The sequence below is a fragment of the Cyprinus carpio genome, chromosome A2 (genome assembly GCF_018340385.1).
Source record: "Cyprinus carpio isolate SPL01 chromosome A2, ASM1834038v1, whole genome shotgun sequence".
NCBI lineage: Eukaryota > Metazoa > Chordata > Actinopteri > Cypriniformes > Cyprinidae > Cyprinus > Cyprinus carpio.
The window spans coordinates 15,363,792-15,391,412 of record NC_056573.1 but is presented as its reverse complement, the minus strand read 5'-3'; the positions used below and the strand labels follow the sequence as shown (position 1 = coordinate 15,391,412).

At 35.1% G+C, this 27,621-nt stretch overlaps 1 protein-coding gene and 1 pseudogene across 1 annotated transcript; both read left to right on the top strand.

Annotated features, from left to right (window-relative positions):
- The first annotated feature begins 219 nt into the window (after positions 1-219).
- LOC109076606 (RNA-binding Raly-like protein) lies at positions 220-16,736 on the top strand. Its single transcript, XM_042774897.1, has 9 exons — positions 220-305; positions 6,535-6,805; positions 13,586-13,658; positions 13,764-13,811; positions 14,896-15,059; positions 15,322-15,435; positions 16,032-16,174; positions 16,301-16,338; positions 16,427-16,736. The coding sequence occupies exons 2-8, from the start codon at positions 6,550-6,552 to the stop codon at positions 16,331-16,333; spliced, it is 831 nt and encodes a 276-aa protein (XP_042630831.1). The 5' UTR covers positions 220-305; positions 6,535-6,549; the 3' UTR covers positions 16,334-16,338; positions 16,427-16,736.
- On the top strand, positions 16,423-27,463 carry LOC109076605 (annotated as a pseudogene).
- Positions 27,464-27,621: the final 158 nt, after the last annotated feature.

The following is a 27,621-nucleotide window of genomic DNA, read 5'->3' as shown; positions in this document are numbered from 1 at the left end:
CCTGTGAGGGATATTTGATTGTTGATAAGGTATCATCATCATCATCATCATCATCACCATCTTAGTTTTAATAAAAATCAACCACTGGGACATAAAAGTGCCCGAAGTTGAAGAAACATCTAGCTATATAAAGCAAATGTAGTTGTCAGTGCTGTGGATGAATGGATGCAGTATGCATGCGGATGATGAAGCGGGCAGCAGCTGCTGTCACATGATCCAGTGAAGCTGAGATCTGAGCGATCCAGAAGCGCAGCGCTCTGCACTCGCTCTCTCGCATCTCATCTGATGCTCGGATTCTGTGATTGGTGAGTAGCTTCACTGATTCTGCTGCTGTCTTTCGCGATTGTTTTGATCGATGTTAAATGTTGAGATGCTTTTCCTCATGTATTTCCTGAGGTAGCCTAATTTTAGATTTTAGAGATTTAATTTTAAAGAGGTGCTAGATACTTTTTATTTCGTTTGATGTCTTAAAAATATCATGTTGACGTCCCGTTAATTTTAAACTAATAATTATTTATAAATTATTACTAATAGTTAGGCTATTTAATTATTATAAAAATTTTATTTCAGTGCATGCATGATTAATGACTCTTGAGTTGGTTCCGAAGTTTGCAGTGCACTCCCTCTTGTTTGTTTTATTTTATTTTATTATTAGATAGTTCCAACAGGTTACTAAAGGAGCTAAAAATCTTTTTTTAATCCAAATTAAAACCTTCAACGTTCTTTAAAACATCTACTGTATTTTCTTGTGACTTAAAGGACTCAGAACCAACCACCTAGTTTATTTGAATTTTTGAATCTGCAGTTTTTAATAATGGCTGCGCTTGCACTTCATTTATTTAAATCTGTTGCATTTCACAGTTGGTCAATCTCATTCACTGCATCCATACATATTGCTGGACTGTACTGGACATTATTTAAATCATGTCTGAAATGATTGGTCTGTGAGGGGATACTATTGAGAATGAAAGCCTAAACTCCCAATGAAGTAAAAAAATAAAAAAAATAAAAATAAAAATAAAAACATAAAAAAAAATCTCATGACTTTTATTCAGCCAGTTGCAATATTTCTTTTGTACAAGCACAGGGGCTAAAGCATAATAATTCAGTCATGTCCTCAACTAGATAAGATGCTGCTCACAGTCTTCTTCCAAACCCATTTTCTTTCATCTATATTGTTCTTTTAGAGTTGAGAATATAGTGCAGAAGATGTATGTTATTCTGAAAAGATTGATTTACTATTCAGAATGTGTCAGTAAGGGACAGGTGGGGGAAGCCAGCCGTGAAATATCCTTTCCCCAAGTAAGGCTTATCTCTCATTGGGAATTCTAGAAGGGATGGGAGTATCTACCATACGATACCTGGACAGAATTCCTGAGTCTTCCTTAGAGCTTCTTCACTCTCTGCCTACAAACATACAGATAAAAGTATATATATATATATATATATATATATATATATATATATATATATATATATATATATATATATATACATACGTTTTAATAGCAGGAATAAGATGTAAGTATCATGCCGTATGCTTCTGTAAAGATGGCGGATAGATTAAAACATCTCTATCTAGTCAGAGAAGCTCCCATGCAGGACATCTCTTCCAGCAAACCTTTATTATGTAGACATCTACACAGGATGAAGGATCCTCTTTCTCTCTAGCTTAATTGAGAAAAAAATAGGAGGAGGAGGGCGATTGCATAAAGCACCCCCACTTTGTCATGTTATATCAGAAACACAGCCTATTAGGCTTCACACTGAATTCACCTACTGTCTGGTCTTCTGTCTTCACAATGCTCTATTGTGATTTAATTCCTCCGGTTTGTTTGGAAGTTCATTGTAGATGGAGAATGAAGAGATAAATAGAGTCTGCTCCTACTTGGAATAAACCATCATCCTCAGACCTCATTGACTTTGACACTGCAGTAATTGTACCCAGCAGGCTATATGACGCATTTAACAGTGATTAAATCTCCCACAAATCTTTTCATTTAGTATCTGTAGAAGTTTCTCTCTGATTTTCTGGTTTTCAATCAGCTTTGTATTTTTACAATGTGGGCAGTATAAGTAAATGAACAATGTTTATTATTTTTCTGTTACCTGCACCAATAGTCAAGTCAGCTGAGGGATGTAAAACGCATCATCAGGTGAACTTTTGACAGCTGGATTTTGTGAAACCTACAGATTGTTCTTCCACATTTTTGTATCCCCGCTCACAGATAGTCTGATCAAGTCAGGTGCATCATGGGTGCTGAAGTCTTTCATCAACATGTTTTCTTTCAATTACAAATACAAAACCTGTGCTAACTAAAAGAAAACAAGACAAAGACTGAATCTAAGATTTGGTGATAATATAGCATAATGTGAGCGTTACAAGCAATTTTGACCAAATTACACAAATTAGGTAAAAGATTTTCATCACAACACAAAAGTTAAAACACCATCATGCAAGCAGTGAATTACTCCTTTAATGCAATCATGTGTGATTTTGTTTTTGGATATTTTAAGGGATGTTTCATTAAAAAAAAAAAAAAAAAAAAAAAAAAGAAACCAAAGGGGAATAATATTGTTTTCAGTTATCAGTGATGTCAACAGGCTCTTTTGTTATATTGAGATGTTTTGAGACAATTTCAGTGCCCTGGATGGAGTCATCCGCACTGTTCATGTAAAAGTGAATGGATTTCAACCTTGCATTGACCCTGTATTGTCTCTAATGCACCTGTCATGTCAACTACAGTTCATTGTGTTACCAGCTAATTAGTCTCTGCTCTAGTGACCCACTTACACCCAGCAGATGGAACAACTTTGTAGGGATAAATAAAAGTCTGCTTAATGCCAGAAGCAAGATTTTAAAAAGAATGTCATGGCACTAAATATTTAACAACAGAACATTATGCCTTCTATTGCTTTTGCAATTTCCATTAGAACATCATAAACATTAAATGATCCTTCATTATCTCATGAATGTAGATGTGAATGCTTAGTGTAGGTGAGGTGTGCTGTAGTGGATTGGTGGGAGCTGTTGTGATGATTTCTCACATTGTTTTTTATGTATTCTGTGTAATTATGTATTCTGTGTATGTATTCTGTGTAAAGAGAGAGTTTTCATGTAGAAACGGTCATCTTGACAAGCACAGCATCAGGAACAGCTACTGTAGAGTTATACAGCCATAAAGAGACATAAACACAAGTTTAGAATCAGAAGCAGCTACTACTGCACTGTATGTGGACATAAAAAAACTGATCTGAGTTGGTAATTTTATAATATATTCTGCTATTAAATAATAAAACAAAGAAAAGCCTGTTGCTATACAGAACAATTAGACTAGCAACAAGATGAGCTCTATAAAATTAATGTGAAGTCCTCTTTGGTCATTTTCAGTTCATTTAACTGAACCTCAGTTATCAATTAAACAATGGTTTTGGCTGACAGTTAGGTAAGGAGCCTTATATAATGAAAGAAAAACAATATTTATTGTGTAAATTTCAACCTACTAATATTTAAGTTGAATTGCATCAGCATAGAATTCATTGCATTACAGGACGACGTGGCCTAGTGGTTAGAGAGTTTGACTCCTAATCCTAAGGTTGTGGGTTCGAGTCTTGGGCTGGCAATACCACGACTGAGCTTCCCTTGAGCAAGGCACCGAACCCCCAACTGCTCCCCGGGCAAATGGCTGCCCACTGCTGTGTGTGTGCACTTTGGATGGGTTAAATGCAGAGCACGAATTCTGAGTATGGGTTACCATACTTGGCTGTATGTCACGTCACTTTCACTTTTTTTCACTTTCAATACTGCATTATTGATTTGACTGCACTGGCACTATTGGATGAGAACAGAATTTGAACTGAATAATGCTGGATGATGACACAGCTGTTGACCACATAGTTGCTTTATAGCTTAATCATCTTTGTTTCAAATGTAATGAATTTTGTATCATTGATGCTGTTATTGAACTGAATTGAATCAACATTCAATTGACTCAAGCTGAATAGTGATACACTAGTCTTCTGTAGTGCTACTTATGGATGAAATGAACTCAGTTCATAACTGATGATGTTTACTGACTTGAGCTGAATAATGACACAACTGTCTTTGTAGAGCTGCTTTACAGCAGAATTCGAATTAGTCTCATATTAGTTTGTATCACTGATTCTGTTATTTTCCTATTTATTACTGTGAAGCTGCTTTGAAACAATCTATATTGTATAAAGTGTTATATATAATTAAAGGTGACTTAATTCATAACTAAATTTAAACTATTGAAATGTGTATACATTAATGAGATGTTTTTAATAGAGAATGGAGATGGCTTGATGCCACATTTATTTGATTTTGATGGTCACGTACATTCACCCTTAACCAACAAATCTAGGAGAAGTGTGAAGTACTGTACTGTGTGGAGAGTAGAGTGTGTTTGAATGAGGAATGTATAATAGAATAACAGACTGTGCAAGGGCTCAGTGGAGCTGGTGAAATGATGGAGTTTGAAAGGGAAAAGAAATGTCATGTCCAGTCACAATGCCAGAGCTCTGCCATGCCTGTCAACCTGAGAGAATGAGGTGAGGTTATTGTTAACACATGGAAGCAAAAGGTTTTCATGCATCAGTGATTCAGTAGAAATCATGAGAGCAGGATGCTGGTGTTGCTGGGGATCAGTCAGAGCAGTTGACTCACCGTCTCACATATGAAGTAGTTCTTTTGTTTCTAGTGTGTTGAATGGCAGATTTGATATAAAGGAATCTGAGAAAGTTGCATTGTTCCTTATAAAAATAGTTAGGGTTAGGTTTGTAATTTGTAATGTTACAAAAGATTTGTATTTCAAATAAATGTTGTTCTTGTGAACTGTCTATTCATCTAAGTAAACTTAAAAATGTATCACCATTTCCACAAAAATATTAAGTAGAACAACTGTTTTCAACATTAATAATAAATAAGAAAGGATTCTTGAGCACCAAATCAGCATATTAGAATGATTTCTGAAGGATCATGTGACATTGAAGACTGCAGTAATTGCTGCTGAAAATATATTAACAAATTAATGCATACAATTTTTTAAAATTGTAAGAATATTTCACAATATTGAGAATGCAGAGAATGCAGGTGGGATTCCTGAAAAAAACACGCTTTGTTATCATCACTTGCAGTGAAAGACAGTAGAAGCCTTATACCAGAAGCTTGTGAACATAACAGGTCTCAGCATTCTCAAGTGCTCCTCACAGCTCATCCGGATTGGTGTCTTCTCTGGTGTCAACCCTAGTGCTGCCACATCAGCCAGATGTTATAGTCTCTGCATACATGAAAAGAGTGTTTAAAAGAATTCTGACAGGATCACAGGATCATCTTTAAAGAGGTACTGTATAAATAGAGCTCAGCAAACAATATCTTTTGTTTTCGTTCCATTTATAGCAACTGCAGAATATTAGTAATAGTGAGGAAGATTTAAAAATGCAAGTTAGACATTTAGCTTTAGATGTATTAGTATCTGTATATGGAGGGTGGAGGGTGTGAATGGGTGGAGTGGGTATCATCTAAGCAGTTTACTCAACAATCCAGTATTGACTTTTGCTTGGTTTCTTCAGACTTAGAGTCTTTTATTATACATCTATACTGCCAGCTGCTTTCACTGACCATAAAATCATTAACTTTAAAATTGTATTATCAGGACGTAAAAATCATAGAATTATTGGAGGACACTGGAAACTCAATAACTCACTACTAAACTATGAGGACTTGAAATCCATTATAGAAAGACTTATCCATAAGCATTGGATCTCTGTAATTAATAATGGTGTATTTGGTAAACAATTGGAACATTTGAAATAGGGCTCGAGAGCCAATTCCACACGGGGTATACTGTATCTACATTGTGGGCCTTACTCAGTGGAGTTTTTTGTTCAAGATATTTGTTCAGCAGTTAGTAGGGCTATGCCACACACTTTTGTGCAGTTCTATAGACTGGACGTGTCTGAGCCATCCTGAGCACATGCAGTGCAAGTAGCCAGTAGGTCTGTGTCCATTTAATTGTTATGGGTGATAGTGATAGTGAAATGGGTACAATCTGGGAGTGGTCTATATCTCCCATAGTGAAACACAGAGTGAAAAGAATGATAGGTTACCTAATGTAAACCCAGGTTCTTTGATAACAGAGTGAGGTGTTTTACCAGAACTTTCTTTCTTGCACAGGTACAGGAAGAAATCTCTCTATAATGACTTTGGCAGGGGTCGACCTGGCTGATATAGTTGCCGCAGAGACTGGTTACAGGTCGACATGTCTGTCAAAGACAGATGTGGTGTCATAAGGGCTTCTGGAGTTGGTCGCGGTCAAAGCATTAAAAAAAAAAAAAAAAAAATATATATATATATATATATATATATATATATATATATATATATATATATATATATATATATATATATATATAAAATTTGTATTATTTTAAAATTCTCTGTGTTTTCTGGAAAAATATCAATGTTAAGGCTTCAAACAGTTTCCTCTAATGTTGTTTTTATGTGTGTTTCAGGACATCCTGAGAAGGATGACTGGGAAGACTCAAACCAGCAATATAACAAACAAGACAGACCCTCGCTCTCTGAATTCCAGAGTGTTCATCGGTAACCTCAACACTGCTGTGGTCAAGAAAACTGACATAGAGCTCATTTTTGCCAAGTATGGCAAGATTACGGGCTGCTCTGTGCACAAGGGCTTTGCTTTCGTCCAGTATGCCTGTGAGAGGAACGCTCGATTGGCTGTGGCTGGTGAGAACACCAGGGTGCTGGCTGGACAGACCTTAGGTAAGTGAAATTTATTTATCTTTTTATTTATGTAAATGATTGGACTCAAACAGGTGACAATGATTCAATGAGGAGGGAGGAAAAAAAAAGGAGAGCAGGAGAAAATGAGAAAAGGACAGAAAGGTGTGAGATCTACAGACACAGAGACAGTTGATCTTAGGTCATAGCCGTTCCCATGACTACCTGATAAATATTCATCATCCTTTATTAAAAATGAAACTCCTGCTGTCACTGTTGCAGCAGTGGGTCTTCTGTGCTGGACTGATTTTCCTTAAGGTTACTGTTACCTTTTTTTTTTTACTGCTTTATTTATATATATACAGCGGTGTGAAAAAAATGATTTCTTATTTTTTTTGCATGTTTGTCACACTTTAATGTTTCAGATCATCAAACAAATTTAAATATTAGTAAAAGATAACACAAGTGAAAACAACATGCAGTTTTTTTAAATGAAGGTTTTTATTATTAAGGGAAAACAAAATCCAAAACTACATGGCCCTGTGTGAAAAAGTGTTTGCCCCCTAAACTTAATAACTGGTTGTACCACCCTTAGCAGCAACAACTGCAACCAAGCCTTTGCGATAACTTGCAATGAGTCTATTACAGCGCTGTGGAGGAATTTTGATCCACTCATCTATGCAGAATTGTTGTAATTCAGCCACATTGGAGGGTTTTTCGAGCATGAACCACCTTTTTAAGGTTGTGCCACAGCATCTCAATAGGATTCAGGTCAGAACTTTGACTAGGCCACTCCAAAGTCTTCATTTTGTTTTTCTTCAGCCATTCAGAGGTGGACTTACTGGTGTTTTGGATCATTGTCCTGCTGCAGAACCCAAGTTCGCTTCAGCTTGAGGTCACAAACAGATGGCCGGACATTCTCCTTCATGATTTTTTGGTAAACCGCAGAATTCATGGTTCCATTTATCACAGCAAGTCTTCCAGGTCCTGAAGCAGCAAAACAGCCCCAGACCATCACACTACCACCACCATATTTTACTGCTGGTATGATGTTCGTTTTCTGAAATGCGGTGTTACATTTACGCCAGATGAAATGGAACACAAACCTTCCAAAAAGTTCAAATTTTGTCTCGTCAGTCCACAGAGTATTTTCACAAAAGTCTTGGGGATCATCAAGATGTTTTCTGGCAAAACTAAGACGAACCTTTATGTTCTTTTTGCTCAGCAGCGGATTTCGTCTTGGAACTCTGCCATGCAGACCATTTTTGCCCAGTCTCTTTCTTATGGTGGAGTCATGAACACTGACCTTAACTGAGGCACGTGAGGCCTGCAGTTCTTTGGATGTTGTTGTGGGGTCTTTTGTGACCTCTTGGATGAGTCGTCACTGTGCTCTTGGGGTAATTTTGGTCGGCCGGCCACTCCTGGGAAGGTTATCCACTGTTTTTGCCATTTGTGAATAATGGCTCTCACTGTGGTTCATTGGAGTCCCAAAGCTTTAGAAATGGCTTTATAACCTTTTCCAGACTGATAGATCTCAATTACATTCTTTCTGATTTGTTTCTGAATTTCTTTGGATCTCTGAATGATGTCTAGCTTTTGAGGATCTTTTGGTCTACTTCACTTTGTCAGGCAGATCCTATTTAAGAGATTTCTTCATTGCGAACAGGTGTGGCTGTAATCAGGCCTGGGTGTGGCTAGAGAAATTGAACTCAGGTGTGATAAACCACAGTTTTAACAGGGGGGCAAACACTTCTTCACACAGGACCATGAAGTTTTGGATTTTGTTTTCCCTTAATAATAAAACCTTCATTTAAAAACTGCATGTTGTGTTCACTTGTGTTATCTTTTACTAATATTTAAATTTGTTTGATGATCTGAAACATTAAAGTGTGACAAACATGCAAAAAAAAAAAGAAATCAAGAAGGGGGCAAACACTTTTTCACACCCCTGTATTTAATTTTAGATGACTTGATCTTTGTTTGTGAAAAAAATATTAGTTGCTTGATTTTATACAGAGCTGAGCATTTGTAATCAGCAAAGTGTTTTGTTTAATTTCAGAAAAAAAAAAAAAAAAAAGTATTTTGGTGAAAAATTCTAATGGCTTTAGATTGTTTTTGCCACTTTTCAACTTGTCAGTTTGGGAGATCACTGCTCCACATATTAATTTTAACAACGAACAAAAATAAAAATTTTAAACTGGAAAATCAAGCAGCCCTTTCCTGCTGAATTAGCAAGGCTATGCTGCTACTAAATGTTTTGTACATGGAAAGTAGAGAAATCATTATTTTCAAGAATCTATCCTAACTATTTTTCCAGGGTGTAGAAAGTGACTGGATTTGTTTGACTCATATTTACAGTGTTTTATTGCCCCCTTGTGTTGGCAAGATGAAGTACAGGTGAACTGGCATGAACCTTAAAGCTGAAAAAATATATATACAAGTAGTGCAGTGGAAGAGAAAGTCTGTTTTTAATAAGTGCATTTTATTATGGAGTCTCATTAATTACATTTTTGCAATGCTATATGTTTGATGGCTAAATGAGATGCAGTGTGCAATTTTTTGCAGTGTTTTTTTTTTCTCATTATATATCTAAATGTCATTTTACTAAATGAAAATTGGCCAATGTCAACCACTAGATGGCAATATAAATATACCGTAGACATCTATGGCACTGCATTGGCAAAGACAACTCATAACAAATGCTTATTTTAGAGGATTTATTCATAACTCTTAACCCTAAACAATACACAAATAATGCATATACCCTAAAATATAAAATAAACCAAAAGACAAAAAAAACTCCAGAGGAATTCTAAAATCTCATAAAAACTCCATCTGATTTTTGAATATCTGAAGTACACCTATGAATAAACCATATTGTATCAAACTCAAGATTTATATAAGCATCAAAACGAATATAACTCAGAAATATGACCTTAAGTTTCTCTAACAATTTAGAATCTCCAGACTTTACAATCTTCCAATCATTATTTTCTTTAGCTTGTCTTAAAAAGCTTTTATAAGAATATCAGTGTCACAGCATGTGTGTGTTTTTATGTCACTATAATTAGTTTTTTAGTATCTGAAACCCTCTGACAGATATGATGGCATCACAATGTATTCAATTTCAGAGCCTGTCTTTAATTCAAAGGAAAAAGCATATTTCTGCATGAATAGCCTGTGGGCTTATAATATCAATAACTACCAAGATTTTTCAAATGAATGACAGCACCTGTGGGGTGCTGTTCTTTTGATGTACAATATGATCCAAGATCATAGACAATCTGAGACAAGAGTATAAACTGCATCTAATGCTGCTCAAATTTTTGTTGCATATTTGTCAACACCCCCGTTATGTGTCAGTGGTATGGTCTGGAATGGCGCATGGCTGTATGCTGAACTCTATTCAGTCAGTCTCTCACAGTGTCACTACAGTGAAGTGAGTTCAAGGGAAAGGAATCATTTATTCCTCAAAATATTGTATGTACAACCTAATGGACATGTACAGAAGAACAATGCATAAAGGCAAGCGGAATCAGAGATGTAAGTACTTTACAGACAGATAAGTACCATATTTCTGATAAATGCTTTTAATACTTGATTTGTAACAGAATCAGTAAAATCTAAATAAGTACAGTATAATAATATTTTTGCAGTTTTGTAAATTAAAATTAACATTTTTAGGAAATGTTAGTAATAACAATATTCTAGTTCTGTTTTTCTTGTTTGATATTTTTAAATCTGTTTAATTATTAATAAATACATTTAATAAATGCAATTAAAATGTACATATGAAACATTTGTTGGTAATTAAGCGCAGGAAAATTCCTGTGGAAAGCATCTTCTAAATGACAAGTAACCAAATGTACTTATATGTTGTAAAAAGTGAGAAAACATGCAGTTTCCATTAAGGAATGATTTCTACTTGATCTCAAATGACTTTTTAGTAAAAATAAATAAATAAATAAATAAATACTTGTAAGTAAAAAAAATACAAATACAAATTTGCTGCAACCTAATATAGTTATTACACTTTGAAAAAATTCAAATATTATATTATTTAATATAATATCACAAAATAATGTTATTTACAATAAAAATATTTTTTTGACTTGAATAAAAAGTTTATTTCAATGCTTCTAGATGAAACATATTTTTAAGTTTATATATCTTTTTCTTTCTTTCTTTCTTTCTTTCTTTCTTTCTTTCTTTCTTTCTTTCTTTCTTTCTTTCTTTCTTTCTTTCTTTCTTTCTTTCTTGTTCAAATTAAAAAAAAATGTTGTGACCTGTCTGAAATGGAGTACATCACATCACCTTTATTAGTTAACTGAGCATGATTTTTTTCTCCTTGACTACAGAAATTTCTTCTTTAACTTTTTCATACTCTTTGACCGGCTCCAGAAGGCCAGACCAAGTAGTCAAAAAATAAATGACTAATTAGACGTTTTCAGAAACGTAATTTTCTTAACCCCAAAAGCTGTTATATTTGGATGCAAGTTTCTGTTCATCTGTTTATGATGAGCTTCCATGTTTTGTGTGTGTCTAATCAAAGACGGCACATCAAAGACACAAAGCAAAGTTTTGTAGCTGTACACACACAAGACTCCAGGGATAATGAGCGGCACTGAAAATGGATATGATGTCCTCAAGTGTACAAACCATTCCAGACAATTGCGCACATCAGTCACCAAATTACATCACGCCACAAAGGAATGAATAAAGGAAGTGAAAGAGATGTTTGATAAGTAGGTCATGAATGGAAAACACTCATTAGTGAAAGAGAAACAACAAATGCCAGAGGTGTCTGAATAATATTCATAGGCTACTAGCTAAAACAGAACTATATGAATTGGGTTTTTTATGTCTGCAAGTGATTTATAATGTCCTTGAAGGTATCTTGATTCACTTGGTTTACTGAGGTTTATCAGAATAGATATTTCATTTATATTATAGCATTCAATCAAAACACAAGTCATAACACAACACTTAAGTCACGTCAAATCAAACACAAAAAAAAAAAAAACCTCTTTTAAGCTGACAGGCAGACACATTGACATTAAGCAGAGGTCACTAAGAGAAATGCCAGTCTTCTCTCTACGCTAAGCCTGACAGACCTTTGAGAGAACAGCATACTGAGTAGAGGAGGCTCACTGGTAAACTCAGATTAAAGTATTGATATGGCTCCATGTCTGAAATGTGGTGATATTTTAAATGATAGCCACATATCGAGTGAAATGTCTAGAGTGTCATGGGACCATTCACTTATTATTGGAGCAGTTGGATGATTCAGCCTGTTTTGGATTGTTTTGTCTCCCAAGAAACCATTATTAAGATCTCACAAAATCATTATCAAGAACTTAAATCACTTGCTTCCACAATAATGTTGCCAAAGAGACTCAGTGAGGTCATTCATGCACCTCAAACAGAAAAGAATTGCACTTGCTTCTAGGGTTTGATTTGCCATGAGAATGCATGAACTAAAAACAATGTATGGCTTTAACTTAAGATTTACCATTTATTGTGTCACTGTTCATGATCTAAAAGTTCATTGTGATCAAACTAATGATGACTTCCTTTTGAACATCAAACACAAAAACAATTCTTGACCCCATCCATTTCATTAACTTTTGATGCAGAATACTTCACCAAAAAGTATACACAAACCTAGAAATACTCGAGCAGAATGTTAAAATCTCATCTTATCAACAGACTAAACCTTCTGATATTTCCTTGAATATTTCAAATAAATGTATTGGGACAAACATAATAAAAACTTTTTAAAAAGCTTAATAAAAATTAAAAAAAAAAAAATTATTTTATTAATAATATAATATAATAAAATAAATTAAGTTAATAAAAGTAAATAAAAGTTAATAAAATTTCACTCAAAATTTACTAACTCTCATGTCATTAAAAAAATCTTTTTTTTTTTTTTTGGGGTCAGATGTTTTTGATGGAGTAAATGATGATGGAATTTTTTTTAGATACCAACATTAAACTCATGAATACATCCTTTGAATCTCAAACACTTTAAATCAACGTAATTACATTAATTGGCAGAGAATTTCTTTTTATAAAAGCTTTTGTGTTAATGTCAAACTAATTATTATGTTTCCATGGAAAACGTCTCTGTTTTCTGTAATCAGGTTAGCTGTAATTAGACACTGCTAATTAAAGAGGATGAAGCTAACCTGATCTTCCCAATCAACTGTTTTTCATCCTGCTTTTCAGTTTGAATGTATTTTCCAATATATTCATTAAAATGTTTTGAAACTTCAGTCTCATGAATATATTCTGAGCAAAGCACGACTATCTCCATTTGAAAGGTCTGTATGCTTCCATAATGAATTTAGTTCAGTCAGGCAAAGACTAATCTAAACTTTGAAAGAGCACTACTTTTCTTCACAGATTTAGTGCTTTGTTTTGTGCTTCATCAGAGTGAAGGCTGAAATTACTTGTAAATGTCTTAAAGCCCTGAATTGTGATTTAGTCAGGCACTCAGCCAGCCCGTCCTTCAGGATAATATGCCGGGTGACCTTGAAAGGCACTCAGGAGTGATTGTGCATCTGTGTGTGTGTGTGTGTGTGTGTTAGTGATGAGTGAGGCTGTTGCTCTGATAGCATCTCTCTTTCTGATGAGACAGATGAGAGCCATCAGTCATTTATTCTGTGGCATTATGCCTACGCACTTTCTCAGGGTGCAGAGGCTTTTCTAAGTCCTTTATATTCACCAGCCATTGTTAGTCATTCATTTGAAGAAGAATATAATTAAATGGGAAAGTGTATACTGTATTTCATACAATGCACTTTGCTCTTCCCACAGACATTAACATGGCTGGAGAACCACGTCCTTACAGGCCAAAAGTGGGATCCAAGCGACCTTTCTCTTTATACAGGTGAGTCACCTGAATTGAAAAAAATGCATTTTTTCCCCATTGTAATCATTAGATGTGGAAAGATTTAAATAACATTTTTTTTCTCATCTTTTTTATTTATTTATATGGCTATGAATTTCATTATGATTTCTACAGGGATGATTTCTGTACCAGGTATGTATATGCATTCATTAATGCAAATGCAATAATTCAAAGCTAATCATTTTATGCAGATTGAGGCATTGGTATTTTAGTAGTTGAATTGGTAAGATCTTTTCTTACAGGAGCTTTGTAATATGTTTTTGTTAATTACATTTTTAGTTAAGATCCACCTTGTCTTGTATGACCTTTTCTATGTTATGAAAAACTGATGCAAGGTGGAGAAAAAAATTAAAGCTAAAAAGTAGAGGAAGACCTTCCCCTAATAACCATAATTAATGTCATTTTATGGGTTTGACTTAGATCCTTTGCTCAGGCTAATGATGAGCAGTCCTCTCCTGAGAGACATTAGCTGAATGTCAGAAAGCTAACAGAGCAGTGCAGACACGCCGGTCATCTTTCCTCTGACATTTTCATGTGTTTGCTTTCACTCCTCATTTGGCAGAGCTGAGATTTATACATCTCCAAGGAAAATATGTGTGTGCTAAATTCCTTCAGTGCGGTTATTTAAAAATATGCAAGTAAGAGCTAATTATGCTCATAAAGTGTTGTCTCAGGGGAGTAGGACTAAAAAATTATCTTGCTCTTTTGCATGTAGACTAAGATATTCCCTCATCTCTTTATATAATCTATCATAAAGTGTAAATTATTATATTTTAAAAAAAATAATTTAATAACAATAATTATATTAATTGAGTGACATTTAACTAAAAAAAATCAACAAGGACTTCTATTCAATATATACTACTGTACTTTTCAGTATACAATTTACAGTAAAAATACAGTAAAAATAATTATTTTTACAATTTAAAATAACTGCTTTGTATTGTAATACATTCTAAAATTTAATTTATTCCTGTGACGGCAAAGCAGCATTTTCAGCAGCTATTATTTCAGTCTTCAGTGTCACATGATCCTTCAGAAATAATTTTAATATGATGATTTTGTGCCCAAGAAACCTTTCATATTATTATCAATACTAAAAACAGTTGTGCTGCTTAATATGTTTGATAATATAAAACTGCAAAGCACTTTTTAGTGATTAAAAATAACAATATATCAAATATTTTGACAAATATTTTTATATATTTCTCTTCAGGATTTTTGACATTCATGGGAGATTAGCACCGTCCCCTCGGGCTATGATACCTATCAAGCATTCCCGTTTGGTTGCACTCTCAACACGCAGGACAAAAAACTCTTTCCAGCCAAAGATGTCCACCTCTTCTCATCTAAAAACGACATCGTCAGGTTCCTTATGCTGTATGGGTTTGTCCATCTTTCAAAGTCAATTTTTGTCATATCATTTTAATTTCAATAACCATGTTTTTAGCCCCTAGAACACTCTGTAATAACCGGGACTTTGACATAACATGTCCATACCATACATAATCTACTGCCAACCATAACCATAAAAAAACAAAAAACAAACATTCTTCTAAAAATAAAATTTTACAGTAATGAGCTGATAAAATCTCAATGATGCATATTCATCCTCATCAATGTTTGTTTGTTTGTATCTAAGTGAAATCCGATCAGCTCCTGACAATCAAGAAAGAACTGTCCCAGATAAAGATTAAGATCGACTCCTTACTTGGAAGGCTAGAGAAGATTGAACAGAAGCAGTTAGCAGAAGCAGGTAAGAGGATGAAATGAACATCGCTGTCAGCGTAGAGGCCATGTTGGCAGGAGGTAGATTAAAAACACTTGTCTTCATCACTTTCAATGTCAGTGCAGGAAATCGAAAACAGCACCACTTGTGTCTTCACACACAAAAACAAATTCGACTAGGAGAGGAAACATCCACATACCTGTGTTAGTTTTACTTACTTGAAAGTTTGATACATTGTAAAAAAAAAAAAAAAAACTGCAGCTGTTGTTCCATTTATAAAAGTACCATTTATAATACCAACCTCCTGAAGTATTAAATGTGTTGTGTACCTTTATAATACACTGACAACCACAAAAAAAAAAAAAAAGAAGAAGAAGAAGAAGAAGAAAAAAGACACTAAATGGCTTGTTAAACTTATTAGAGTTTTTCCATTATAGAGTATAAAGGAATTTACCATTAACTAATTAACATGTTTTTACCATAGCATTTTTACAGTCTTTACTATTAAACTTACAGTAATTTTTACAGTGTGTGTTTTCTTTAAATATTCATTATAGCTGTTGGCCGCACTTTAATCTCATTATCTCATTCATCTTTCTGTCCTTGATCTCAATATTGTGTAGAAGCCCACAGGAAGCACGAGAAGGCCTATCAATCTCTCTATAGTGAGACAGAAGAGGATGTGGATCAGGAACATCAGGAAGCGGGGTCTTGGGAAGTGACTGATGAAGGTGATGATGGAAATGACAGGGCTAATGGTGAACTGGTGAGCTGTCATTGAACTCAGCTGAATGTGAAATGTCATTTGTTTTTATTTGATATATCAGCAAGAGCCACTTGTATAGGAAATAACTGTGTGTGTGTGTGTGTTTGTGTGTGTGTTAAATCTCAGATAGAAAACCACATATCTGATGTAGACAACTGAGCAAGGTTGGTACCACAAATTCTTGTCACATACACATACTTCTCTCTTTTTATTTGTCATTATCAAAAAAGTATGTTGCTTCTGTCTTTCAAGACTTTTGTGAGATGTCACTGTTGGAGATCTGAGACTCTCTGCTCTCCATGTAAGAAGAATACTATATTGTGCAATTTATTGCACTCATCATTTTCAGTCGGATTTGAGCATTCATAAGCAATGCCCTGTAAACTAAAAACCACTTTAGCCATTCATTTCTAAGTACTGATGTCTCTAAAATGTCTCATTATTTGACCTTCAGTATCAGGCAAACAGAAAGTCCTCTTTTGCTTCAATCAGTGTATAACCTGTAATGTATTTCATAAAAATATAGCATAAACAGAAATTCTTTGATATTTCTATATTCAAAAAATATAGAAATATATTTTTTATTATTTTTACTTTTTTCTTTCTATAGGACCGGGACCAGCACAACTATCAAGTTTACTGTTTTTGGAAGATATGCTGGAATTGTTCACCCTTTCATGTCAAGTTATTTATTAATTTATTTGTTTGTATGTATTTTTTTAATTCATTCAACTGGTCATACTTTTACATACGTGAGTATGTATAGTCAGACAAAACAAAAGAATGAAACCATAACTTAATATGTAAAATAATTAATGTATTTTATCTAGAAAATGTGATAAACTTCAATGTCATTGTCATGAAGGTTTACAAATAATTGGAAAAATTAAATTGTATGTGCATTTGATTTTTTTTTTTTTTGGACATTATAATTATGTACATATTTAAATAATGTTTACTGAATGCACATTTATGTATAAGTAAACTATCTTAAAATTATTTGTCTCACCCATTATTAGGAATATAAGCTAATTTTACTATTTTTTATTTTTATTGTAGTTTATAACTCATCTAAAAAATGTGGTAAAATAATTTTTATGTATTTAATATTGTGTGACGCATTTGTGAAATAAAATCGGCCAGACATCAATGTAGCAGGTTTTTGATTTTGGGGTATTTAACGCAGACTGTCTCTGTGCATTAATGAATGCCGACTGAAAACACAAAATACTCACTAATTAGGCAGCTCACCAAGTTTCTGTTGGGTTACTGTCCCAGTTCAGTTCAGCCGTCTATAGGAAGTGACCCTGGACCCGGCCGGAAGTAGGAATTAGCAAGCGGGACTTTTAATTTCTGCAGCGGTAAAAATGTAATGGAAATTTTTTGAATCCTTAGGCAGTTAAAGTTTAACACAAGTCAGGTAGATAATTATAACACACATCCTTTTATACATTTTATTTATAGCGTAATGGAAGAGGAAGTTATCGTTAAATCAACAAAAATAATCAGAGGCTAACAGAAGAACTGACGTTAAAACTAACGTCACGTCACTTTGCATTTGAAATCAAAGTTGAATTAAAGCTTTACCTATTCAATAGTTTTATACAACCTTGGCAGCTATGCGTGTCTTTTAATAGGAAAACTGGCCTGTTATTAAGTCAAATTAGCGATTCAAGTTGTGAGACGTTACGTGATCAGACTGGGCTTTGTTTACATCACGTGTTGTGTTGTCAAGTGCTGAAACTTGTCTAAAACTTCGCCTTAATTCCCATTATCTGACTTAAAAGAACCAATTTAACAGTTATTTCGATTAAGCGTCAATCGTTTTTGTAGCGGCAATGTCAATAAACGTCTAGCTGTGTGAAAGAGTAGCACGTTATGTTGTGGCTAATGTAACGTTATCCAATCATCGATTGTTGTTGTGACCTATTCGTTAACCTCCCAGAGGTCTGTGGGTTATTGCTTATATATTTGACAGGTTGAAAGAAAGACAAGAGCTTGTTTTCAGTGTGTCTGTGGCAGGTCATGGCTGTTGGAGAGCTCTGCCTAATTGCTAAAGATATTTCAAGGTAAGTTTAACTCCTAGTTCAGTTTTACAGCAGAAGTGCCCGTTAACAGACTGGACTGTATTTTAAGTACAGTGTGTGATTGTGACTTCACTGAAGATATTTATTTTTAGTCTACTAGAGGTCCCACTGAATCCCAGTATTTCATCCCTGAATCTTCACTGTAATCGCCTCACTAAAATTGAGGGCTCGACGACAGCATGGCACATAAGACATCTGGACCTGTCATCTAATCACATCTGTCATATAGAGGGACTAGCTTCCCTGTCCTCACTGCACACCTTAAACTTGTCCTGCAACTTAATCACCAAAGTAGAAGGTAAAGCTCACACTTTTTCAGGAAGAAAATGTGGCAAATGTTTGTAATGCTCTGTAGTATAATTTTAATGGTACAATGAAAGCTTGTCTGTTTTGAATTAGGCCTTAAACAGTTCCTTCCTGTTATTACTTATAATTGGGTGTCTTTGGTTTGTAATCTGTCAATACATGGAATGGATTTCTTTCAGGACTTAATGGACTAACAAATCTCACAAGACTGAATTTAGCCTACAATCAAATAAATGACCTAACTGGTAGGTTAGATTGCATTCCCATCAAATGTGTTAATGCTCGAGTAGTTTTAGGGCTGTGCAAAAAATCGAATGCGATTTTCATGCGCATCTCATCAGTAAAGACACTCCTGTCAAGTCTGCGGTTGTTTTTCATGTTCGCGGGTTGAAGCGACCCCAATACCAATAACGTGATATTTAGCCCCTAAAATGCGAATTTTACCAAGGCAACCCTGCCATAAAACGTATATTTTAACCCCGGGATTTATTGGGGAACCTCCTGGAAACGCGAAAATCCCATTTTTGGACTAGTTTTGAGAAGCAACTGGGCAGGATTTGTTGTGAAAACCTGGCAACCCTGATCTTAACGCACGTGCTGGAGATATACTACTAATCACAGGAGCGCCTTTACTGATGAGATGCGCATGAAAATCGCATTCGATTTTTTGCACAGCCCTAAGTAGTTTGTTTTAGATAGAAAGAAATGTACACTACCATTCAAAAGTCTGGGGTTGGTATTTTTATGTGTTTATTTTTTAAGAAGCCTCTTAGCTGCATTTATTTGATCAGAAATACAGAAACATTGTGAAATATTATTCCAATTTAAAATAACAAATTAATTTTGATATATATTACTATATTGACTATAATAGAACTATTTCTATTTTATATTTTCAAATGTAACTAATTCCTCTGATGACAAAGCTGAATTTTTAGCATCATTACTCCAGTCTTCAGTGTCACATGATCCTTCAGAAATCATTCCAGTATGCTGATTTGGTGCTCAAGAAACATTTCTTATCAGTGTTGTTAACAGTTGTGCTGTTTAAAATTTCTGTGAAAACGAAAATGATTTGCTGATGAGAAAGTTCAAAAGGACAGCATTTATTTGAAGCAGAACAATGTAAAAGTCTTTTGTTACTTTTAACCAATGCATTTCTGCTGAGTAAAAGTATTCATTTCTTTAGCTATTTAATTTATTATTATCATATTAAACCCCAAACCTTTGAACAGTAGTTTAGAACACAACTGGACAATTGTGTATTCACTAACAGCTCTGTGCTTTTAGGTCTCTTGTATCTCCATGGAGCAGATTATAAACTAAAGTACCTGCAGCTCCACAGCAATCATTTGGATAGCATGAACCACCTGTTGCAGTGCATGGTGGGATTGCAGAATCTGAAAAATGTTACTTTTAGCAAGGATGGCGCACAGAATCCAGTCTGCTCACTGCCAGGTTTGTAGGAAAAAGCCCTGAAGAAAAATCAAGACGTCTTTTTATCAGACAGGCAAACTCTGAAACATGTAATGGAACTAGTGTGGAAAATCTGAATTTGTCTAAAAAGGGCCAAAACGAATATATAAGATAGAAATAGATGTCAGCGTTTTTTTTTTTTTTTTGGTCTTGAGGACTTTCTCGATTTTCTAATTTCATCAGATCCTAGTGTTAATGGAGAACTGGTAAACCATTTTCTCAGCCTCCTCGGATCTTATCTGCTTTAAGACTGAGAATGACATTTAAATAATCGTGAGGTGGTTGTGAGATACATGTTTATGTTCAGTGTGTTTCTTTGCTATTAAGGGAAATTCAAATGCTCCCCTCACTACTCCACGGATTGGTGAAGTCGTGACCCAGTTTCGGCAACAAGGCGGAAAACCAACTGAAGAAAATCAAGAAAACGAGCAGCGAATTAAAAAACTAGAGCAGCAGGTTTCCCATCTCATTCAGAAGGTAAAGTAAGGGAAAATCGATTACTACATTTCAGTTATCATTAATTTCATCATTAATTATCATTAGTTCAGTCTTTTCATAAAAATAGCACAATCCAAAATTTAGGAAATTGTATAATTCTAAATTGTACATTTGTACTTAGGTCCCTACAGGGGATGGCTTTAAAGTGAACAGTGCTGTACCTTCTGTGGTGCGTAAAGCAAAAAGAGACACTGATCAGACATCAGAGAGTGAATGTGACAGAGGAAAAGAGAACCAACAGCAATCCAGAATCCTGTCTCATTCCAGACGCTCTGCAGGAAAAAAAAAATTAACCAAGGACACCAAACCCAAACAATCTGACTGGTGAAGTAACTTATATACATTCATATTTATAAATGCATTTTGTCTCAAACCGAATTTCAAGTGCTTATTGAGAATTTGGACTTACCTGTAAGTTGCACAAACACATCTCATTCCAGTTTACTGGATTTAATTAATAATGTCATTTGCCCCAGCGCAGGGCTTGAATTGTATTTTGAGAGGCTTCAAAATATTTACCTGCTGAATTCTTCCTCAGTTCAGTCTTTTTTTTATCTAACTTAATAAGGTTCAGAATCATAGACCTCCCACACTTTAGGCAAAGGCTTTGTAGTAGTCTAGTAATCAAGGCAGTTTATAAATTGTCCTCCCATTTAAAATTGCTTGTACGCATGAATGATTACACTGTCACTAAGTTCATTTCATTTAGCTTAATCAGAACTTAAGCTGCAATAACATGGAATAGACAGAGCTACTATTGAGAAGTTACAGCAATAATAACTTAATACATACACTAATGCAACATTATGGTAATTAAAAAAATGTATATAATATTTATGTAAAATTGGAATGATCAAGATTTTTTAATGTTCTTCTCGAATGGTCACAAAGGCTGCATTTAATTGAACAAAAATACAGTAAAAACAGTATTATTGTGACATACTATTAAAATTTAAAAGAACTGTTTTTTTGTTTTAACATACTTTAAAATATAATTTATTTCTGTGATGCAAAAGCTGAATCTTCAGCATCTATTACTCTAGTCTTCAGTGTCCATGATCCTTCAGAAATCATTTTAATATGCTGATTTGGTGCTCAAGAAGCATTTCTTGTTATTATCAATTATTCATCAAAAGTGACAGTAAAGACATTTACAATGTTTTAAAAGATTTCTGTCTGAAATAAATGCAGTTCCTTTGAACTTTTTATTCATCAAAGAATCCTAAAAATGGATCATGGTTTCCATAAAAATATTATGCAGCAAAAACTGCTTTCAACATTTATAATAATAAGAACCATTTTTAATAACTGTGCACCAATAATTCATAATAATTGAGGACTAAATCAGCATATTAGATTGATTTATGTTGGATCATATGACCCTGATTACTTTGATATAAAGTAATGGCTGCTGAAAATTCAGCTTTGCCATCACGGGAATAAATTGCATTTTAAAATACAGTGGGCATAGAAAAGAATCACCCCCTTTAAAACAATCACATTATGTTGCTTTGCAGCCTGAAATAAATGGCAGACACAGTTTTTGTTTTATTCAGCTGTATTTACTCAGCTGTATTTACTGTATTTATACTTATAACATCCAGAAAAAATGTCAGAAAAAAATAAAAACCTCTCACACTCTTACTAGTCTAAAATGGCTTTTGCTTCGATTGCAGTGATAAATACACAGAAGCAGAGGTCCACAAAGCTGGCTGTTGGCCCCCATAGGAGGACCAGAGCTCTGGGTCTGCTGAAACTGTAGAGTCAGTAAAAAAGGGCCCTAAAAGCATCAAAGCCAGTCCTAAAAAAGCCCAGCTCAATCTCAAGAGGAAACCTACAGGGTATGTAAATTGCACAAGTCCAACATTTCTCTTTATTAAGCTAAATGTAAATTTACTAAGAGTAAAGTGCTTTTGTGTTACATGCAGGCAATTGTAGAAGAACGAGACCAGGAGCGGGAGCGGCGCTGGAAGGCAGAGCAGGCTGCAAAGAGACTTTCTGAACAGGTCAAGAACCTGCAGACCCAAGCCAGCAAAGAAAAGGACTTGCAAAGTTTGGCCTTACACACCTCAGACAGGTGAGGGCACACAGAGTCTGTTATATAGTTTTATATAACATATAGTATGTAACATAGTTATATATAATAGTTTAGCTTTGTCACTTTATTCAGTTTTACTTTTGCATTGAAATCAATGTGAATGAAATGAATGCAAATTGAGCAGCCTCATTAAGAGTTCTACTGCTAAGAGTCAAAGTAATATATATGTATAACCAACGAACACAATTAGCGGCAACATCTATTATCTTACTCATTCTAACATTCTCTTCCATCAAGGACACCTTAACAATCTCCAGCCATCCAAGTGTTTGGAGAGAATGTTTGGCTTGACGTATTGCACCTAATTGGTGCCAGCTCCAGCTGAAATGGTGGATCTGAATACACTTGAGTATAATTAAATTTTATTAGAAGTTTCCAGAGACCCTACTGCAGGGCCCTGATGTATGAAGCTCTGCCTTCCCACCTGCACGGCAGTTTCTGTGGCGTGGTGACGGCCCTGATATTGTGCTCTAATATTGTAGCCCACACGCTCCCCCTGGTGATAAATCGTAATTATAATAGTGACAGGCACATGTCTGCCGCATATCATCAATCAATCCTAATTGCCACCCCTGCAGCAATTTGCTACTAATGACTCTTGCCTCACAGTCCGGTATCTGTTTTTTTACTCTTCATCTGCTGAGTGTGTGTTAATGTAAATTAATATAATACTGTCATGTATTAACTGTCATTAAACAGAAGTTTTAGTGTGTGCTTCATTTATTACTGTTGTGTAGTGGCAACATGTTGCACCTTGGTGCTCATTCAGATATTCTGTGTTGAATCTGGTTTAAAATAGAGTTTTGACTCATTTCCTAATCCTGATTTGATTATACACACACACACACACACACAAACACACACACACACACCAAATTGGCAGTAAAAATATTTAGACTGTTACTATTTCAAATAAATGTTGTTCTTTTGAACGTTTGATTCATCAGAGAATCTTGGAAAAAATGTATCATGGTTTCCAAAATGCAGCACAACTGTTTTCAACATTGATAATAATAAAAAAATGTTACTTGAGCGCCAAACCAACATATTAGAATGATTTCTGAAGGATCATATGATACTCAAGACTAGAATAATCACAGGAAAAAAATTACATTCAAAAATTCTACTTTATAAATTCTTTCAAAAACATCTCTAAAACTCCAGAACTACATGAAAGCATGATTAAAGAGAATTTTCAAAGATATTGTGAGAAAGCAGCTATGATCTGTCTTATTTCTTTAGGTTGAAGGAGTTGTTATTAAAAGAGCGCTCTGATCGGGCAGCATTGCAGACTCGTTTGCAGGAGTTGAAGGAGAGATACAGGTGGAGCAGGTGCACAACCGGGAAGACCAACACAAGAGGGCGCAGTGCAGTCTGGAGGACAGCATTACCAAAGCAGAGGCTTTCAGGTTCCAGCAGCATGCAGAAGAACTAGAACAGTAGCAGTCCATATCTTCAGTAGTGACCGATCCATAGCATGAACTGAATGCTCTAGTATACTGTATAGAGTGGCACTCGTTCATTTCTGAATCATACATCCAATCTTCATTGACCTGACAAGAACTTTTCCTACTTAAAAGAATGCCTAGACAGTGAAATACTACTGTAGTAGTCATCTAAAGGGCAATTTCTGTGGGACGGTTACAGAAGCACTTCCCAGATAAATATACAGGCATATGGCTGATATACAAACATGTTTTAATTTCTTTTGACATTTGAATCCTGTGAATTGAGTTGGAGGAATATTTACACCTGACCTTTTGCACTACCATGAGAAAGCTGCTTGAGCACTACTTGAGCAGTTGTCTACTTATGAAGTGAAAAACACTCTTCAAAATGGAATAGTTCTCCATACAACATTAAAAGTGAACGACCTCCTATATTATTTCAGATGAAGAAGACTCAGGAGTTAGAAAGTAAAGCATCTGCCTTAAAAAGGGAAGTTGAAATACTCCGCACGACAGCACAAAGAGAAGCTGCAGCAGTTGCATGAACTGGTGGCCTCTAGGAAGGAGATGCACAGGTACACAAGCAACCACATGGAATCATACCCATGATCATTTTCTTAGTCATACTAGAGTGACTGCCTGAAAATGGTTCCATTTACAAACAGGAAATTTCAACTGTTTCATCTTGCACCTGTTCGACATTGTGGGACAGGAAAGAGCTTGCAATGCGGCTGCTTCCTGGTGGGACTGAGGTTAAGGAGGCTGTAGCCAAAGAGGTGGTGAAGATACAGCAGAGATTTGCACAGAAACAGAAACAGACTGATTTGGAACAGAAGTTCTCTGATGCTAGAAGACAGTATGGTGCTCTAGAGGATGAATTTTGCATGGCTCTCACCATTGAGGCAAAGCGTTTCTCAGAGGTAAATCTAAATTGTGAGATAACATCTTTAGTTTTATTAGTCTTATTAAAATAATAAAGAAAAAACAAAAACAATGATTTACATTTTAGTTTGGTCCGATTCTAAATTTTGTTTATTCTAAGTTTTAATTTATTTTTATTTCAATTTTTTCTGTTAGTAAGTTTAGTACTTCAGTTTAAACATTTCAAGGCAACATTTTTTAATCTAATATTTATTTTATTTCAACTTTATTTATATTAACAAAAAGGTTAATAGTTTCAGTTAATAATATTGGCTAAAATTTCAGAAATGTTTTAATGACACAAGACAGGTTGCCCTTATTGAGTGTGTGTGTGTGTGATTTGTAGGTAAAGGAGGGATTCGATCAGGTATCTGCTAAACTCCTAGAAGTCAAGTCTCGGCCAGTCTCAGCAGAAGGAGAAGCAGTCAGCCTCTCTCGTGCAGGAGCTCACAGCTATGGTGAAAGAACAGAAAACATGGATTTCTGAGCTCCTCAAAGCCAAATGAGAAACCTCTGCTGAGTTCAAGGTATTCTCGTTCTTGATTTTGTTGTCCTTTGGGGATTTGTGCCAAATCATCACACATCACACATGTGATTTCAATCAATGCTTCATAAATCACATTATGCTCTGTTTTTGTATGCTAGAGCTGTATACAGTCATTGGAATCCAGGTTAGAGGACGATCAACGACTTAACCTACAGGTGGAGCTACTGAAAAAGGACAAGTCCAAGCTGCTCTCCCAGCTTACTGCTCAAGAGTCTCTCATAGATGGACTACGGGCAGAGAGAAAGATCTGGGGCCAGGAACTTGCACAGCAAGGTACTTCAGTAACTTCAAGAAAGTATGACCCAGACAGAACTGGTTTTATTTGAGCTAATTTTTGTTTGTTCATTTGTTTAGGTGCATCCTTAGCACAGGACCGTGGTTGACTTGAGTTCAGAATTGAAGTTTTGTTAGCCGAACTGGAATCGCAGAAGAAACAGAACGAGAGAGACAATGATGCACTCAGGATTAAAGCTAAGATTGTTGATGACCAGACAGAGACTATTCATAAACTTAAAGAGGTAAAGTCCTACTTGCTCAAAAAAAAAAACAAGATATAAATTAGATTAGATTAAATAGATTACTTCACAAAATCTTACTCACCCTGAGCTTTTGGACTTTATGTAATTACATGTAAAATAGTCTAAGAGAAAAATCTTGTGTAATAGTGTCGGTTTTCATTGCCTGACTCACTTTTCTCTGATATAATGCTTCTAGGCATTGCTGGAGCGAGATGAGAAGATCCGTAAACTTCATGATGAGAATGTGCAGGACCAGCGCAAGCTGAAACAGCAGCTGGAGGAGGAAACGGTCTCTGCAGTGGAGCTGAGAGAAACAGTGGAGCAGCTCAGTTTCAGGAAAGAGGAGCTGAAACAACAGCTCCTTGATAAGGAGGCAGAGCTTGATGAGGTTAAACAGACATACAGGTATGGAATAACACTGGTGTCATGATTCTAAGCTTTAACCCTAACTTATTAAGGTGTCCCGTACTTGGAATTTGTGCTCTGCTTAACCCATCCAAGTGCACACACAGCAGTGAGTAGTGAACAAACATGCACGAACACACACCTGGGCAGCCAATGCTCGAACTCACGACCTTCAGGTTACAAGTCCGACTCTCTATCCATTAGGCCACGATTCCATTAATTATGGAACAATATGCCATTGTTTGAAATGGTGTTTGCTGATGTCTCACACCATCACACAGATGCTTAGTAATGTTGAATTCAAATATTTTTAATCAAATTAATTTTGCAGGGCCTCAAGTAAAAAATGGCAGGAAAAGGCAGAGCTGTTGAACAGGCTTGAGAGCCAGGTGAAGTGAATGAAGGAGGGTTTTGATTCCAAAGAGAGAACGCTGATAGAGGAAAGAGACAAGGCTTCACAAGCACACTGGTATGAGATGTGCAGCAGGCCTTAATTTGGCCAATTAGTAGTATACAGTAGTATAAATTTTAAACCAATTATTTTATTTTTTTTATTATTAGAGCGGCAGTGGAGACGCTTCACAGTGTGGACGATGCCTTGGAAATGCACCAGCTGCTTGAGGAAACTGAGAGTAATAAAAGGGTAATGGAGGAGAAAATGAGACGCCTCACACAAGTGCTGAAAGACTTCTAACTTCCAATCCATTACAAACAAAGACAAAAACTTGGAAAATGCCTTTTTCAAGACTTATGTCACTTATGTCTCTATTTAGCCTAGCACACTGTATTTAACTGTTTTTTTTTTTTTTTTTGCTTCAAATTATATAAATAGAAAATTGTTGAAACTGTGAAACTTCTGGGATTTTTATTACAAAATCATTAATATATGTGTATATAATCTAAAACTTTTGTACCTTTAGCGCACAGGATTATATACTGCATTTTTTATATACCATAGGCTTTTTTTAAATTATATAATGAAAATATAAACTCCTTGTTACGCTGTGTTTGTTGTGTAATTTTGGAGAATTCAATTAAATTTTAAAAGTGTGTTGAATTCTCAAAGCATTTCAGTTGCGTGTACACATGTTCGAACCACTGTTCTCGGTTCGAACCTTACAGTCTATGGTTCGAACGCTCAAG